General features: G+C 39.9%; 1 protein-coding gene across 2 annotated transcripts in view; it reads left to right on the top strand.

The window, feature by feature from the left end:
- jade2 (jade family PHD finger 2) overlaps window positions 1-19,461 on the top strand; it is a 235,921-nt gene that overhangs the window by 122,657 nt on the left and 93,803 nt on the right. Inside the window, exons 5-8 of one of the 2 annotated variants that reach the window (XM_012881493.3) lie at window positions 6,117-6,271; window positions 11,866-12,077; window positions 15,033-15,200; window positions 18,256-18,372. In XM_012881493.3, the coding sequence (XP_012736947.2) occupies window positions 6,117-6,271; window positions 11,866-12,077; window positions 15,033-15,200; window positions 18,256-18,372 (652 nt within the window). Of the gene's footprint in view, window positions 1-6,116; window positions 6,272-6,535; window positions 9,492-11,865; window positions 12,078-15,032; window positions 15,201-18,255; window positions 18,373-19,461 lie in introns of those variants that run through there. The other variant, XM_036142850.1, reaches the window with a different exon arrangement.

Below are 19,461 nucleotides of genomic sequence, written 5' to 3'. Positions count from 1 at the left end.
AAAATTAGAAATGACTATAAAAATATAGATTTCTCTGCTTTGGATTTATATCAACAGCAAAATGAGCAGGACTTTATCAGTGCGCTTTACAACCTTAATGTAAATCTTCTCCTGAAAACAACAAGCTTCTAGCCTGCAGACGTCAACCTAAACTACAATAAAAAAAATTCTCCTGCATTTCTGATGAGCAGTCCTCATCAAATACATTTCTGTGTTGGCAGAAGGACCAGAATAAGACAGAGGATCTATTTACAGCATAGCAGAGGCTGTAATTGTCTTGGGTATTGACAGATGACTCCTCGTTTTAGCCCCTGTCTTTGTTGTTATTATAAAGCTGGACAATGGGAGACTTTGTGCACATGCTTGTGTTTACCTGCGTTATGTAAGGTGGAGTGTCTGTGGACGGTGTGCATGTGACTGCAGGACACTTGATCCAGACCTGAGGAGGAACACCTTGTGCTCCAACTCCATTCACTCACTTCCAACCGGATGGGGTGACCTAACATTAATATTGGGGAGAATTTTCTTTTATGGTAGGATTGATGGTCTCCATTCACTTTATTTGTAATCACGAAACAAGGAAACTTTATTTCTCTTTTCAAACTTTGGATTTTATGTTTTTCTAAATGTGAGGAAGTTGAGCACATTTTGTAAAACATCAACTTTATGATGCGTTTCTGTTACGTCTTCAGTCTGGTTCTCAGCTCCCAACAACTGTCTCATGTACAGCTAAAAACTCTGGTGACTCTCAATGAGTTTAAAACTCCGTTTCAATCGTTGCAGTCCCGCATGTTTGTGTGCAGGTGTTTTATATGGTCAATGTTTTTAATGTAAATTGTATTTCTTCGTTTTCAGTAATGCAACTGTGCTGCTGCCTTCTTGCCCAGGTCTCTTGTGAAATAGATTTTATCTCAATGGGACTAACCTGGTTAAATGAAAGCCTAAATAAAGTGTAAAAGTAATCACGCTACATAAATGAACTAAACTAAACTATCTGTTGAAAGATAAACTTATGCAAAGCAGATGTTAGCTGGTTAATTTCTAGCATTTCTGAAACCTTTACTTCTTAAAATGTTGGTCATGCCATCATACCGGTAACCATCCATTGCACAGCTTTTAGAAAAATGAAGATGAACAGTTACAGATTACTGTTCTAATGTTTAAACCTAAATTGCACTTTTTGACTTTAATGGTTCAGGAAGGATATGTTGTTATTCGTTTTTGTATTTGTTTGGTTTTCCTAAAGTTATATGGAGGAGTTGCATAACAGTTTTAGGAGAAATGAGACAACCTTGGTCACCAATACTTAAATGTTGATGATCTTTTCATTCATCTTTCATAGAGATACACTAAGCTTTATTTTGAGCAAAAGTATAATTTTTTTAAAGAGGGTTGGTGGACAAAAGCAAACACAATTTCTGCAAATTGAGAAAATACTTCTTCCTTCAAACTCGACAGCAAAAATATGAACACCGACATCAAACACACGACACTACATACTGAAACAGGATATTTAAGAGCAAGTAAGCACTGTTTGAGTTACTTTTATCAATTTATCCCTTTAAGAGATATTACTGACAGACAGGCGGGACATTAGACATGGTCTTGTTCTTTTCCGTGCATTTCTTTTGCCTCACAAAGTGTTTAAACTGACAGCACTGTTGTCTGTTTAAAAATACAGCTCAACAACACACTAATGTAATACTTGTTCCTTTCAAAGTCACATAACAGAAACAGTGTCCCCAGTAGGAAGCCCATTCTGCTTCATTATGTGGACGTCTGTGTCTATTTTCTCTCCTTTTCTCCCGGACCACTTGACTTCCTGGGCCTGTTTGTCCAGTATCACATATCAGCCGGATAGAGCGTCAAAATAGGCATCAATTTTCTGCCCGCATCGTCCTCACATACATGTATTAAACTTCCAGATTCATTAGTCGTTGCACATTAGCACATCGATTCGCTTGTTATGGTCTAAATTGCCCATTTGCAGACAAAAATGAATCAGATCTGTGCTTTTTTTTACTGGAGTAATGGATGCAGTGTGTGCAGTGGAAATGCTGCTCATCGCTGATGGACAATTACCAGGATGGTGGCATCGATTTAAACTGGAGATCACTGCAAGGATCCCTGTTAGAGCATTTGGATGTAAGCAGGAACACGCAGGAACCTAAAAAGCCAGCGCTGAGGGAAGATTTGTTGTTTTCTTTTAAATTTAGAAGTTTAACCTCTGTTAGATGATCAAACTACAATAAAGCAAAATAAAAGGTGTAGTAGCTATGAAAGTGCAATATCTGTATGATCTTTTATTTCTATATATTTTCTTGTCATCTTTATAAAGACTAAAGTAAATACTAAGCTCACTTTTATAGTTTTCCAATAGACATTGCTATTAGACATGGACATGCAGCACCCAAAAATACACTGCTCTTCCTATTCCTTTAGGGAAATCTATGAAAAATATCAATTTCAAGTGATCGTTTTTGGCCCCATAATACTATTTTCAAACGGCTTTTAGTTAAAATTTAGCATACAATACATGATCAATTTAAAGATGATGTAGGTTTGCGGGATTTATTTTTAAAAGTCTCCTAAAAACACAACTCTTGGATAATTTTCATGTACTCTCTGTAGTTCCTTTGGTGAGACACTTGATAATTTGTCCTTTACTTTTCCTCTTTAAATATTTTTGCTAAACACTGAACCCGATGTCATCTGTGCCTCGAACAATAGCTAGTTTTATGATTTCCATGATACAATTCAAGATGCGTTTTATTACCCTGCGAGAATGAAATTACTATTAAAACCATACTCTTTCGATATTTCCATTAAACACAGCGTCTCATATTTAATTCTGAAGGTCCATTTATGTGCAAAAGTAATATAAAAAAATCTAGATGACTGCTCACAAATGCATTAAGTGACAAAGCCCTGAATTTTGGGTGACATATCCATGTCCCTGCTTACCCCTGTCATGCCGCTCCAGATTGGACTTTTTCATCACTGTCAGCGTCTTCCCACAAACTAAACACACTGTTTGCTTTTAACTTTGACAAACATTTATTTGTCCATTTCTGCCGAAAAACACAGCTTTCTGCGTCCACTTTTATTTGTTGTTGCCATAATCGCCGCCTGTCTGTCTATCTCATCTCGCACTGACACATCACCGCTCATGTTGCGTTCGCTGACCCCGATTCTGGCTCGGATACGTGCATTGCTAACACTTTTATTGCAGAAATACCTTTTGTTATTTTATTGTCCGCCACCAAGAGTGAATAATTTTATGTATTTACTTGAAATTGCTTGGCGGGCCAGTCAAAAAGGGTTCTGAGGGCTGGATATTGCCGGAGGCTGTACACTCTCCACTCCTGGCTTGAACAGATGATGCTTTGGAGTGGCCACAACAAGGCAATGTTCTCTGTCTCATAGAAAATGAATGCAAGAAAAATACCCTGCATACCTGACTATTATGCCAAGTCGTGCGTTTTAAAAGGTAATTAAACTACTTTTTTTGTGTAAACTTGTTCCGTTCCTGTTTGCTCTAACTCTGCTGACAACCAAAATGTTCGAGAGAAGACTGTGATTTCTCTGTTTGTGACGCCGGCTGTGCTGATTATTATGAAGAAAATGAAGATGCTCAACGTGCCGCTTGATGTGAAGGGTGGTGAGAGCGATGATAGTAAACGGGACGATAATGAGGCGTTGAAGGCAGGAGCTAAATGGGGAACTGAAGGTAGTGATCACTGACGGGCTTTTTTCCAGACAAAGGTCCCAACTTCAGCAGACGATGGTGTGATTGAAAGGGCCCTGATTCATCCGTCTTTATACTCGATGCTCACTGCCTTTATACGTTTCTGTGTCCAGATGAGTTAAGTGATCCTGCAAAAGTGCTTATATGAGCGTGTTCCAGTTTTTATTGGTTCCGAGTTGGATGTACAGAGTTCCTGACCTCATTTCCTGCGTTGTTGACAGAGACATACAGGCCAGAGGCTCCGAAGACTGGACACAGCCTGGAGGGGCTTCCTGTCACTGTTCCCCTATCGCTGTTTGCTTTCTCATTGTTTTTGACTTTTTCTTTTTAATTAATTCGTCAAACTGGCATTTCGACTTTCTGGCTCACGAGGTCAGGGCATGTCTGTGAGGGGGAGCCCCAGACATGAGAGTGACGTCCTAATAACTCACGTTGACACAAAAGCGGTACGGCGTGTGACAAAGCTCTCCCAGTTGCTTGGTTTTGTACTGAAAGCATCAGAGGATCAAAATTCATAAACGCGTTTACCGCCTTAAACGGAGGAGCAGGGGGTAGGAAAAGGGAAAGCAGACAAAATGAAGGAAAGAAAGGGGAAAAAAACGTCACAATGTGCTGAGGAGAGACAACAAAGCGCAGGGGAACAATGTGGATATAAGACGGCGACAAATGTACAAATGGGAGGAAAGAACAAAAAGATGGAAACAAAAGAAAAGGAGGCAAGCTAAGGAGAAAAGGAAACATCGTAAGGAAAGTGGAAAACAAGCACAGTGACTGAAAAGAACTAATGATCAAAAGAAAGAAAGGAACAAGGTTAGAAAACATAATAAAGACAGGCGAAAAGAGGGGAACAAATGAAGGCAATAAATGAAGGGAACAAGGTAGCAGCAAAATGAAAAAGACAAATAAAGAAAGATGGGAAGGAAACAAAGTAGCATTCAAAGGGAAGGGATGGACATGAAGCAAGGGCAGGAAATTAAAGAAACTGGGGAAACGGAAAAAAGGAATGGAAATAGGAAGGAAGGTCAAGAAAGAGAGAAATGAGGAGGGGAAAAAGCATTAAAATCTGTGTAAAAAGGCAATTTTTGGTACTTTATTGCCACCACTCCGGTTGATATCTGATCAAGAGCTTTTTATTTCTATTTACCGCATCATGCTGCGATCAGCTCTTCAGAAACATCCAACTTATTAACTATTTGTATTTATTCTCCAAATCAAATGACCACATTAAAGATCCTAAAAAAGTTGTAATTTGCTCTTGAATTAAGAGGAAGAGTGAGGAAGCTGTAATGTGTCTGTCATATGTTGAAGAAACTCACATGAATCCGTATATGTTATCCAGAGGGTCATAGCTGATGCTTATATTTGTCTTGTAGCACCTTTCGTTTATCTGTAACGTCATTCATTTGACACAGTGCCCTAGGACTGTGCATAAAAATCGATACATAGATTAATATTGATGTTTTTAAAAACTATTTAATATCGATAATTTGTCTTTCAATATTGAAATACCACCCAACCCCTAGGGGGCGTTATTACAGCGCACCATTACTCTTCACAGCGAGGAAGTGCAGGTGAGACGAATTTGCGGAATGGTGAACAGGATTTTAGAATCACCTTCGTCCCTAAAATCAGACGTTTGGGAAAATTTTTGGTTTCTGTGATACAATAAATGCATTGAACCAAATGCACTTTATTTTCCTGTTAATATATCAGTGTTCAATAAACTGAAAATAAAATATTTGGCTGGTTTTGTTGATTGAATGACTTTGAGCATTAACTTTGTAAAGTGCCTTGAGATGACATGTTTCATGAATTGGCGCTGTTTAAATAAAATTGAATTGAATTGAATTGAATTAATTTGAAAGTAATAAATATTGATATTGGAGTCAAATCAAGCAGAGCAATATTGAGAATCGTATTGTATCGTGAGTTATGTATCGAGGATCGTATCGAATCGGCTCATCCTAGATGATACTCAGCCCTACTGGGCCGTAGCTGGCTGGCTGACATCTTACATGGGAGGATTTTGATTTACTAAAAGAAGTAGAAAAGCTGCTGTTTATTCTCAGTTGGTTTGAATTATGTAGCACAGTCCTGTGGTTTGAAGTCGTTGTGTGATTTTTGTTGTGCTTTTTTTAGACAACAGTTTTAGTTATTACATGGTGGAGAAAATCCATCAACATGCCTCTTTTATGCAACGTGAACCGCTACTGCAAAAGCTTAAAGTTAATTGACTTAAATTATGAAAACAAAAAAGTTGGATTGAAATCGATTCTGAGCTACTTCCCACAGGCACCAACAACTTAATAGCTCAACTCGTGCTGTTAAATGAAGTGCTCTGACGTAAAAACTCTTGATCTTGTTTCAGGTCGCCGCCCGAGTCGACGGGTGGCGTGTCCATCGACGGGCAGATGACGGAGGGAGACGCACAGCCTCCTCGCTCTCAGCTCTACAGCTGCTACGACCTAGATGACCTGGATGTTGCCTGGCTGCAGCTGGTTAACCAGGAGTTCAGGCAGATGGGTGAGCGCTCAATTTTACTCTCTCTGAATGGTCAGGAAATAACAGCCAGAAAAGATTCGATTGGAACCTCCAGTGAATGCTGTTACGTATATGTGTTTATTCTAGAGGTCAATATTCAGGGAAAAAAACTAACAAAACTAAAGACACACATTGAAGAGTCTGGAAATGTATGTGATTTACTTTTATTTACAGGTACAAGTATGGAAAAAAATGGACTTTTCCAGACTTTATTTCCCCCTTCCTCTATCTTCAAGAGAACAAACGTCTAAGAAACCTTCATAAATGCAGTAGTTTTCACAATTATTCAAATCAAGGCGATGCTTTATTTATGATTTGCCACATCACACCTATGTTTTACATTTTACCCATCAGTATTTCACTCTTTGACTTATTGACTTAAAAATAATCGAATTTTATTACCCAGTTGGTCTGGAAATATTTTTATTTCAAGTTTAGCTGTAGCTGGGCTTCTTTAAAAAGGCCTAAAATACCAAACAAAGCAATAAAACTACTTTTTATTTTTTTTTATTTATTTATTAGCAATTTAACAAAAAAAATTAAGATACTGCTTTCAAAAACTGTTTTAAAATACAGTTTTAAAACAGTTTAATAGGTCTAAGTTAGTCCAGATGCCACATAAATAGGGAAATTGGCCTAGTTTCATTAATAATGGTGGATGCTATATTTAAAAAACTGTTTACTAAGCAGGTTTAATGTTGACATTTTATACTCATATGTCCAGAATGCTAAAGAAATAAGATATGGGAATTTAATAGAAACCTAAGTAAACCTTTCAGTCTAATGCTGCTCATATTTCTTTATATTTTGTGGATCTGACAATACCTTCATTTCTAAAATGTGAGATAATCCTGCCTTTTACAACTTTTACACTTCGCTGTGGAGACAAATCAAGAACTTCACACAATCTAAATATACAGTTTCCAGCAAGTGCTAGAAACTGTATATTTAGAGATACAGTGAGCTTATAGGTGAAATAAAACATCATCAGAATGGTAAATGTTTTCAGTTAATCAGTTCAGAAGGGAAACTCGTACATTATACTGATTTATTAAACAGAGAGCGAAATATTTCAAGCCTTTTTTTCATCTAATTTTGATGATTATGGCTTTGCTGATGCTCCTTTTCATTGAACGACTGCATCAGTGCAGCGTGGCTCTTTATCCTCCTTTGTGTAATAAATCTACAGTATATGATGCACGAGTTTCACCTTTTTAATTGAAATTACCTGAATAAACTACATTTTTGATGGTATTCTAATTTATAGTGATGACATTTTTAAAAAAAACTCTATTAAAATGAGATTTGGTCTTCTGAAACCTGCTGTAAATTAAACTTTAGCTGTTGGATCTTTTCATGTTCACCCCCGACTCTTGATTTTCACCTCCTTCCCTTTATATTTTCTGCAGTTTTCGTTGCCCTCTCTCATATTTTGCTGCACTCTTCAATTGGCGCGGCGATGACGGCTGACCCCGAGCATCTCCACCATTTTATATTCCATATCAGATCACCGCCTTGCAGATAAAGCGGAGCAATTGTGTTTACGAATCCCCGCAGGGCATCCAGGCCTTATTTCTAGTCCACATCCTCCTTACATCATCCTTCAGCGAGTTGTTTCTCATAACCTTCAACAAAATGCCAAACAAACAGAACGAGACGTTTCACCGGTTCAGCTGGAGGGCGCTTTAAGATCCATGTACAATAATAAAGTAGATAGAAAAGCTCATGAAATTAAGTAAAACCTTTTGCATGAATGTTGTGGTGGAAAAATGAAGGAAGGACAGGTTTTTGTAGGTTTACGTTGTAAGCATAGGACATAAATTACACTGCTCTTGTAATATAATGTTGTTTGCAACGACTCACAGAGAGAGCATGTAAAGGCAGAAATGTGCTTGAAGTGCACACAAAGTCCACAACAGAGACTCTGCACAAACGCACAAACAACCACAAGACGTTGTTCAAATTGTTCACAGAGCCATCTAAGGAGAAAGAAGATGCTGCTTTTGCAAGCCTCTTTTATTTACTACCACAATGCTAAATTTTCTTTTGGAAAAAGCTAATCCCATGCTAAAGCTGAAGTAAAACTGATGTAGACAATATAAAAACCTCATATCTGTCAACCTGTACCATGAGAAATTAGCTGCTTTCCAACTAAGTGTCTATTTTTGAATTATTTGTACACACTTTACGACTCTATAATGAACTCCGGCATCTTTTCATGGACTATATCATTTTCATATGCTAAAGTTTCTGATACTGCAGTGCTACGAAATTCTAATCAGGCATTTTAGAAACTAAAACTTGTACTATCTGCTACCTCAAGTTGACGTCTGTGATTTATGTTGACATGGACCTGGGAATACTTTACCACTAATTACGTTCCCGTTTACTTCTCTGCCCACTATAAAGGGAACTTGGTATGAGTGAGTAAAGTTATAAATTAACATTTCCGACACAGGATATCTACAACTCAGGCAGCGCACGAATCCTGCTGGCAAGAAGATGCTCAAGAAAGAGTAAATAAAGTTAGATATTTATTTTTTAAGATGGGAAGAGATTGAAAGATATAAATAATAGATGGAGGCACCGGATGCGCTGCTCCACTTAAAAAACCTCCCAGCTGAGTGTTGAACCCTTCAGATAAATCAATAAATAATCCACAGCCACAGACCTTTTCCTTCAATGCTGCTTGGGACTCCAGTGAGACCAGCCCTTCAAAAGCACCATTGATTTGTATATATTCCATTAATAGGAAGGTCCTGCAGAAATATACACAATATACGTGTCTTATCGCGAACATTTCAGGCATACCATATAGAGAAGCTGGTATGTCTGATATCTCCAGATGGCATCCTAATGATTGACTTTATTAAATCCAGCATCTAAGCAGGAAGGCCGCATTGCTGTAATGGTAACCTGTATTTGGATGACCTTGAACTATGTGGAGTATTTTTGTGTCGTTGCGTGGGTCTGTGGATGTGTGTTTGTGGGTGGGTGAGCGTGCGTGTTTGTGTTGAGTGGGGGCGTATATGAGCACGTTTGTCACCTGGAGGTGGGCAACTGTAACTGTGGCGAGAACGGTAGAAGGCCTGCGACCCTTCTTGGCAGCCAAGAGCCGCAAAGGACCTTGGGAAGGCCGCAGCAGTCCCAGGCTGACAGACACAAGGCAGCGCCCCAGGGCAGCTATGGATCCCGCACAGAGGTAGGTCGTCAGTGAAGCACGGGAACATCAGCCCCCAGGCCAAAGAGGTGCAGGATGAGCCGATGGGCCACCGAATCCCCCCAGATCCCAACTACACCGGCATCTCCACCCCAAAAGGCAAACCCGGGACCCAGTCCCCGCCTCAGCCCAGGGTTCAATCCAACCCCTGGCAGCAAGACCCCCAAGCACCTAGCAGGGGAAGACCCCCCAGAGCCCCCGACACGCCGGTCAGGTACCAGCCAACTACGGCAGCTGGAACTCGGAGAGACCAAGGTAGGGAGGGGCCCATTATCATCTCTGCAGATGAGCGTGCCATCCCACCTGGAGAACAAATGAACAGCTTTTCAAAATGTAATCATGGTGGTGGACCTTCCGATTTACTCAGCATTGGAGGCGGCAATCTGATTTGTTCGAGACTGGTTTGCATGCTCCCTATATTTAGTCTGCTTATGTTGCAGAAGTTCTCTAAATTCAGCTTCTCTGTATAGCACTAAAACAGACGTCCTTTAACAAGGTCTTTGAGTCCTGATTTTGTTTAATCTGCATATTTTCACTTCAGTTAGAGATAATGATATTAATAATAATAATAACAACAATGATAATAATACATGAATCTTGTATCCTGGATACTCATATCATATCTCAGATCTTTTTTATTTTTTATTATTGAGAGCTCTACTAAAGGTGATGGCAGTCGGATCCATTTTTATCAGCCATTAACCAGCCCTGGAGCAAGGCACTACTTTCAGATGCAAATTGAACAGGAATGCAAATGCTACTGTCAACACGAACCGGCACGATGAACGAATGAATTATTATTTTTTTGTCTTTCCAGATTTTTTTTATTTGTCTTGAAACGTGTTTGCAGATCCCATGCAGCGTTTCTTGTCTTACTCCGTGTGGCAAAGAGTTAACTCTAACAGAACTTAACCGTACACCCATTTCTCCTGAATTCCAAAGACAACACCTTGACCTTGTGAGATAAACTTGCAGAGGAAATCTGTGTGCATTTCCAATTGAACCATGAGATGGACTATTGCAGCCAAAAATAACTTTGTAAATCTGTAAACGGTCTTAATGCTTTAAAGTTTCCTATCAGCAGTTTGCTGTTACTGTTATTCTACTAGATAAAGAGAATTGGGAGAAAAACTCGAGTGTTGACACAGTAACTCTACTCATAGATTTAATTCAAACCTTACGCCAGCAAAATTGTCCAAACTCCTGCACCTCTAGAAAAAGTTGTTGCCCCCTTACAGATTAATGATGTTTTTACTGTTTTTGTGGCACATATTTTAGATTGTCTGATAAAAATTTAGTAGCAAAGATATACAAAAAAATCACGTGATGATTTAATTTAGTCATTGGAAAAAAAACTGTCCAAATTTCAAACCAATATGCAAAAATAAATAAAATAAAAAAATTCTAATTAAGTGAGCAATGTCATGGTTCAGCTAAACTAACGAGACCCAGGCCTTATTACTGGCTGATGTGCAGATTTATAAAATCACATAAATGGAACCATAAAGTAAGCTAAAAGAGCTCAAAAAGCAGCAGTTCATGTCCCGATCTAGGGAAAGTTCAATCAATGGGTGCAGGCATCTTATTTTGATTACAACTACTGGATGTTTGGAAAATAAAAATAAACCCAACAACGCTCGGTTAACACGAGATACATTATTTATAATGGAAAACATTTCCTATCTTTGGATTTGAAATTTGTTCGTGGAAATGTCTCCCTAAAAAAGTTTCCATCTGTGATTAACGACTGCTGATAATTATTCCAAAGGGGCAGCACTTTGGACATCGACACTAAAGTATTAGAACCCATCTGTAAATAAATGACAGGCAGGTTGCGTGTAAAAGGGGAAATTAACATCACTGTATCTTCAACGTAAAAAAAACAGTAGTAGTTCCTGTTATTGAATTGACATGAAGGATGATGATGAGTGGCCCGAGGTCCAATCCCTGAGGGACGCCCTTAGCGGCTGTAATTGAAATAAACAGTAAAAACTGTTTGTATCTTTGTGCTTAGATGTGTGAGAAACATCATTTTTCAACCATCCGTTTGTACAACCTTAAAGGAGAGTCTCTGTTTTTAACAATGTGTAACTTACTCTGTCAAAAGGTATTTGATACGTCAGTGAAAAGTGCAGCAAAATTTGAGTGCTTCACTGATTAATGTAAGTAATTTCTCAAACAGTGATCCTCTAGATATAAGAACAAGAAATCACACTTGTCATTCCAAGTGAGTAAAAAAGGCGATAAGCGGTTTTAAAAAGCCTAATTTTTCAGTCTGCTTCGTTCTTTAAAGACCTCAATCGTTGGTTTATGTTTTTCCAACATTTAAATTGTCACTTTGCCTTCTCACCACCAGCCTTACCGGAGTTGGACGAGCTGACGATGGAGTGCGTTCTCGTTGAGCTGGAGAGCGTGTGCGAGGAAAAGATGCAGCAGGCCATCGAGACGGAGGAAGGCCTGGGCATAGAGTACGATGAGGACGTGGTGTGCGACGTGTGCCGCTCGCCAGAGGGAGAGGACGGCAACGAGATGGTCTTCTGTGACAAGTGCAATGTCTGCGTTCATCAGGTTAGAGTTCACAAAATGTGTCCTCCTCACACACTAGGAGAAAAGTGTTTATGCCAGTTCTCCTTAATTGTTTTGCTGAAGAAATACACAGTATCTCACAAAAAAGCAAGTACATCTGTCACGTTTTTGTAAATATTTCAATCTCTTTCCATAGGACAACACTGAAGATATGACAGTTTAATACAATGTAAAGCAGTTAGTATAACGGTGTAAATTTGCTGTCCCCTCAAAATAACTCGGCAATGTCTAAACTGGTGGAAAAAGTCTCAATTGAACCCAATTCAAAATCTTCCCTTCCTGCTGTCATGTAACCCGTTAGTGCTACCAGGTCTAAGGTGTGAATGGGGAGCAGGTGTGTTAAATTTGGTGTTATGGCTCCCAGACGCCCTCATACTGGTCACTACAACTTCAAGGTGGCGCCTCGTGGAAAATAACTGAGGATCTGAGAAAAGAATTGTGGCTCCACCTAAAGATGGCGAAGGCTAAAAGAGCACAACAAACACCCTGAAACTGAGCTGCAGCACGGTGACGGAACAGCGGCGTAATGGGGCAGCATCCACCCGGAACAGGCCCGGACCAAAGAAGCGTGCTCAGCGTCCGGTCCAGATGTTGTTCTGTGAAAATAGACGAGTGAATAGCACCAGCATTGCTGCAGAGGTAGATGGTTGGAGGGCCACACGCCTCACACTGCATCAAAACGACCTGCATTAACGTTGTCCCAGCAGGAAGCCTCTACTAAAGGCGATGCACAAGAAAGCCCCGGATTAAGCAAACTAAGAGCATGGATTACTCTGGTGAAGATTCTCAGTCATCCAGGTCATGGTCATTCCAAAAAAAAGTAAAAAAAACAAAGCAACTGGACTTGTTTTCTGTTGAAGATGTTTCGCTTCCTCTCCAGGAAGCTTTCTCTGTTTAAAAAGTCTGGAAAAATGTGCAGTACCAAGCTTTATACTACTGCCCAAAACAAAGGCCTTGTAATGGCTTAGACAACATGTAAATTCAACCAACCTCAAATTAAAACGAAGATGGTTCCTATAATCTGCAAGTTTTCTAAGCAATTTCTCATACTCACGCTCTACTCCAAGGGTGTCTTTCCCAAATTGGCGTGCAATATGCACGGTTGAATTTGCATGTTGTCTAAGCCATTACAAGGCCTTTGTTTTGGGCAGTAGTATAAAGCTTGGTACTCCACATTACTCCAGACTTTTTGAATTGAGAAAGCTTCCTGGAGAGGAAGCGAAACGTCTTCAACTACGGAAAACAAGTCCAGTTGCTTTGTTTTTTACTTTTTTTTTTGAATGAGCATGGATTACTGGAACCAGGTCCTGTGGTCTGATGAGACCATTATGAACCTATTTGGTTCAGAGGGTGTCACACGTGTGCTGGTAAACCAGGTGGAGTACACAGATAATTGTGTGCTGCACACAGTCAGACATGGTGGTGGGAGCGTCATAGTTTGGGGCTGCATGAACGCTGTGGCTGTGGGAAGCAACGGCTCATCGAGGAAACCACGAATGCCAACAGGTGTTGTGACATGCTGATGCAGAGCACGATCCTCTCCCTGCGGAAAATGGGCAGGAATAATAAGAGAAAATGTCCAAAAATGTAGTTATTTTGAGGGGACAGCAGATTTGCACGTTATACAAGCTTTGTATGAAAAGATATATTAAAATATTTACCTTAAATGTGAAGGGTGTACTCATTTTGTGAGACACTGTACAAAAAGAGAAGGGGGAAAAAAACAGGATTTAGTGTATTTCACTGTGTATGTGAGACCCTGAGGGTTAGTTTTACTGTGTTTGTCACACAGTGACACAGTGTTAATTACTGTGTCAGCCCCGGGGCACCAAAACACACCTTCAGTGTCATCAGGCTGGCTTTGCTTACCTGATGCTGCAACTCTGGGTGGAAGCAATTTCATGGCTAATGGCACCTTAGGTCGTCACCTATAATTTCATCTTGTGTGGTGTGAATTCTCGGCTCTCGGTACTCCCTGAACTAAATCTTACCTGTAGGCTGTTGCACGAAGCTTAATAATACTCACTTTTGATTAATTCCTTAAATTATGTATTTTTTTAACAGTGGATTACAGATTGTAATAAAATTTGTATTGTCCACCTTAATTATTATGATTTTTAGTTTGCAGAAATATGTGTTGCATGTTGATCAAATTCAAGGTGATAACATTTTAGAGGGTTGAGCTACAGGCAGATCGGGGCTCAGAGGGTTCCTTCAGTGTTGAGAAGAACAGGGTGAAGCTAATTGATGCTGTTTTACAGCAAGAAAATGTTCCTGCTTGAACATGTTTGTGTTTCCTTTAGCTATACTTTGGCTACAAAACTTAATCTGTGCTTTGATCGTTTTTGTTAATCTATATTAAATCAGATTAAACCTGAGGTAGGAAGACAAATCTTTTTTTTTTCTATTTGGAGTTAATAGTGGCAGCTCATCGATATTTGGCCCCCAGATCATTTTTAGGCTTGGGATAAAGTTGCTGTTATCTGGGCATGATGAAGATCATTGGACATCAGCTGGAAAATGTTTGCTTTTTCAGATTTTCTGCCTGGTTTTAAAGAGACTAGAATTTAATTTAAGTTCTTTCCGGGCCTGAATAGATGTGGGAAATGAAATACTTCCTTTCTTTCTTAATTACTTAGCTACTAAGTAGCCTGAAGACTGCTAAAATCCTGCCATGAAAAACACGTAGCAGTCCTGTCAAAGTAGAGCTGCTTGGTGGTGTGATGGTGAAATAATCTGCTGTACTTTTCAGACATTAATAAGCAGCTTTATAAAGTGATGCTTTCTTACATTATTAATTAAAACAAACATTTACGATAATCACACACCTCCTGGATCAGATGTTGTCGTCGCCAACGTTTTAAAGTGGTTCTGTTTACATCTTTTGACTCCCAAACGAGAAATAAGTTGGCTGTGGTCATTGTCTTCGTGCTGCAGGCTTGTTACGGCATCCTGAAGGTACCGCAGGGCAACTGGCTGTGTCGGACCTGCGCTCTGGGCGTTCAGCCAAAGTGTCTGCTTTGCCCCAAAAGAGGGGGGGCCCTGAAGCCCACCCGCAGTGGAACCAAGTGGGTCCATGTCAGCTGTGCCTTATGGATCCCTGAGGTGAGGCTAAAGTAGAACTACTCACTACCCCTTTAATATGTCTCAATTTCTTCGTGTTAACCTTTGGGTTATGTTTCTACCAGATCTAACAGTTTGTTTTTTTGCCTATTTTCTACGTAATAAACTCAGAATCAAATTGAATTGAAGGCGTCTGTAAACATTTCTTTTAAGTTTAGGTTGGACTTTGACTGGGCCATGCTGACACATGAATATAGTTTGAACTTATTGAACTTATGCCTTTATAGCTCTGGCTGCTGGAAGGTGAACTCCTGCCCTGATCTCTAATCTTTTGCAGCCTCTCGCAGGTTTTCTTCCAGGAATACCATCTATCTGCCATCTACAGCTCCGGCAAGCAATTCTCTATGCAGGCTGGGCCTTTTTTTTTGTTGCATGTAAGACACCAACCTAAAATTCTGGTCTCATCTGACCAGAGCCCCTTTCTCTGTGTGAACCCATACTTATGGCAAACTGGAAAGGGAATCTCCCTGAGCTGTGGATCTCTGCAGCTCCTCCAGAGTTACCACTGGTTTTTTTGGCTGCTTTTCTGATTAAAGCTCTCTTCTCAGTTTAGGTGAAGAGCCATGTGTTGGTGCACTTCCAGTTTTTCCAGCGCTTCCTCTTTCCATTTCTGGCTTATGAATTGAGCATTGAGTCATTTTAGAGATGCTCAACGCTTGGCAGATTGCTTTTACAACCTAACTCTGCTTTATTTTCATCCCGGACCTGTATGCCGTGTTTCTTGGTCTTCACTAATGTTCTCAAACTAATCTCCGAGACCTTCATAGAACAGTAATTATACTGAGGCTAAATTACACTTTGGCACACTCTTAATTATTATCTTCTGAAAGCAGGTTGGTCTTGCTTGATTTTATTTTGGGCGATCAGAGCCAAGGGGGATTTAACGGTTTCCTGCATTCTGAGTTAATTTAATGTTAAATCTAAAAGGTGAAACGTTGTTTCCTTTTAAAACAAGCTTTTTAAGCATAATGATCAAAAACAGCCACCGCCAGCAAGAAAGAAAGTTGCAGCTGTGACTTCCTCCCACCATGGTTAGGTAAGGAAAGGCATAGAGCAGGAAAGGCCTTGGTTTACCTTCTTGTGTCTTGATGACATCTTTTGTAATTGTGAAAGCTGCAAATTGTGTTGCATTTAGACGCTCTCGGATATTGCTTTATGCCTCGCACCTTTAAAAACAGGAGCACAATCAGCCGTGTGAGTTCAGTCTATTCGACAACGCTCTCTGCCGACAGATTTTCCAATAGCGAAGCAGCTTTTGGCTTCCCAAACATCTTCCTTCTAATTGCCTTCTGTCACCCTTGATTGGGTTAATTGTTTTCTTTGCTCCATTTGCTTTTGTTTTCTCTTCCAACTGTGGAGCGAGAGAAAAAGGTTATTGCATGTATGTGCACTTGTCTGTTGCTGCATGTGTCCCTGCATGAGCTAAAGAGGTGTTAATAGCAAAGACTGCTGCTGATACAGTCTTCCACACATCTTGAAATTATGCGGGGATGGATATTTACACCTAAGAATTTCGTGTAAAAAAAAAAAAAAAAACTGTTTTAAACTAAGAGACTGATTCAAAAAACACTGGACCCTGATTAAGATTTTTTGGAAAGCGTAGTTCAGCATCAATAATCACATGCAGGCCCGCTCACAGCCTGGTCTCTGAAATCAGAAGAAATCACCAAAACAGAAGCTGTCTGACAATATGAAGAGCACTAAAACATCTCAAAAAGCAACACTTGATGCCACCAAGCTAAAGAAACTGAAGAACAGATGAAAACAATGTCAATATCAGTCTGTTAAGGGTTAGAAAGCCAATTCTGAGGCTTTGGGGTTTCCGGAAACCACAGTCAGAGATCCACAAATGGAAAAAAACGACGAACCTTCCCAGGAGTGGCTGGCCGACTAAAATTGACAACTAATGCATTGACAACTAATCCAGAAGGTCACAGGAGAACCCAAATACGTATCTAAAATCTTTAAATGATGGCTTCTTATCACTGCTGCACTCTATATTGTAATGTTATTTTATTTCAATTGCAATCTCATTACATTGTCGTAAGCTGTATACAGCAAAATTTCGTTTTGTATTCACTCTGTGATTACAAAGCGACAATAAAGTTTGTCTAAGTCTAAGTTCTTCACGATGTTGAGCGTAGCTCTTTTTTGCTTTCTGGCCATGTTCCTATAACCTACAGAGAACCTCTCTTTATCCAACGCCGTTATTTCCATCCGTTTTCCGTGAAAATGTCACATTTTGTACGTTTTTCATCTACCTGCTTTGAAATTTGAAGTTATGGGAGCTGGAAAAAAAAAAGTGCACACACATAATGCGACACTTCATTTTATTTCATTTCTGAGCCGTTTATAAAGACAACAACATGGAGGACCGGAACGTGCTTGAGCTCAATCTAATCAATTAATCACATCATACACTAGCTGGAGTGCGTTATCCAAAAGACCCTAAAAATATTCGTACGTGCAGTTGAGAGATAAAAAGGGAAAACTCTTAGAGAAGGACAAGTGGATTGAGGGATGGCACGATCTGTGATGAGCTTGGTACTGGAAGTGTGAAGGACAACGACAAGAGAGTGTTGCTTCAGATATAAGTAGAAGAGGAAGATTTCTTTTTTTTGGGGCGGGGAGGAAGAGAAGAAGAAACGGCTCTTTGAAGATAAGTGCTCTAGACTTTCTTGTGCACGGCTAACTGGCACGAGTCAAGTTTTTTTTCTCCTTCTGGGTGTTTCTGGTGAAAGGAGGTCCAGAGCCAAAGTTGCTCTGAATGGAGCGCCCAAATAAACAGATTCATTGGGCATTTAAAGCATCTTTCTTAAATGTGTCTCCGCTCCCAATCTGAGGACACTGGTTTATTAGTCCTTAAGTTAAGGGTTGTGTTATCATTAAATCTAAAAAGGATATAAAAATGCCAAACCCTGAAGCCAATAAATAATGCGTCTTTAAAAAGCAAAATTAAGTAAATCTCGTGTTGCTCGTCATACATGGCGTATTTAATCTATTGAATTTATCGCTGCCTGTTCTTATTTTCCTATAGGTGAGTATAGGCTGCCCGGAGAAGATGGAGCCCATCACCAAGGTGTCCCACATCCCCGCCAGCCGCTGGGCTCTGTCCTGCAGCCTGTGTCGAGAGCACACGGGAACCTGCATCCAGGTACGTTATCTTGGCAGATTGCAGTATAACGCTCAAGAGAGGTGTCAGAGGGGAGCAGTGGTGTCCTCATGAAGTTCCCATGTGTTTTATAGACATAGATTTAAGACAGGAAAGGAAAAAAGAAAATTGAAATGTTACAAAATACCAATAAAAAGGGGGTTTAATGGAAAAAGGTGATGTTCTGAAGTACACACTCATGGGGAAGACTTCTGTCTTGTTATCAAACAGATGGTCATCGACAACCTCACAGAAGGATGAGCCGCAAAAGTTGATGTGAAATTATCTGGTGGTTCAGAGGGCTGTATCCAAGGATATTACTGGTGCATAGCCACGTTATTTGAATTTTTTTATTTTTTATTTATACGTCAGTAAGTCACTCTGGTTGCAAACATCGGTTTTATGAAAGAAATCCACTTCCTGTTGCCGTTTTAGTTGCTATTTTGGTGTTTTACGCTTTGGTTTTGCTCAGCTAGCGGCTATTAGCATCTCCCAGCCAAGTGTGGAAACAATGAAGAAAGGTCCACGATCCAGTGTAAAAAAAAAATGTAAAAAAATATATGATTCCAAGAGGGAAAAGACTGGAATAGAAAAGTGATAAACATCAACTGTGACCGTCAAACGCGGTAAAGTCTATGCTCCACATATTGTGCACTTCTACCTACAATTGTTGCACTACTTGTGTTTAAGCCACTCTTGAACCACAGACAACATTAGAAGCAACTTACCTGGGCTAAGGAGAAAAAGGACTAAACTCTGGTCTAAAGTCCTCTGTTCAGATGAACATCAGTGTTGTATTTCTTCTGGAAACTGGGGTCCCAGAGTCTGGATGAAGAGTGAAGGCTCCTATTAAAGCAAACTGGGCTTTACGGACCCCTCTGCAGAGCCACAGGCTGATTAACCAAGGCACCATGAAGTGATGTAGTAACTTATGCAAACTAGCCCCAACAACCAAACTTAGTGCACATACTGAACAATGCATGGATACACTTTGCAGTAGGCTGACATTGGCAACTTTCGGAATCAGCCCAATTGGCCAATTCAGGCACAAACCCAAGGAATATGACTTCAGTTTCAAATGCTAATTTGTGT

This window comes from Fundulus heteroclitus, chromosome 11, assembly GCF_011125445.2.
Source record: "Fundulus heteroclitus isolate FHET01 chromosome 11, MU-UCD_Fhet_4.1, whole genome shotgun sequence".
Lineage (NCBI taxonomy): Eukaryota > Metazoa > Chordata > Actinopteri > Cyprinodontiformes > Fundulidae > Fundulus > Fundulus heteroclitus.
This window is presented reverse-complemented; position numbering and strand designations above follow the sequence as displayed.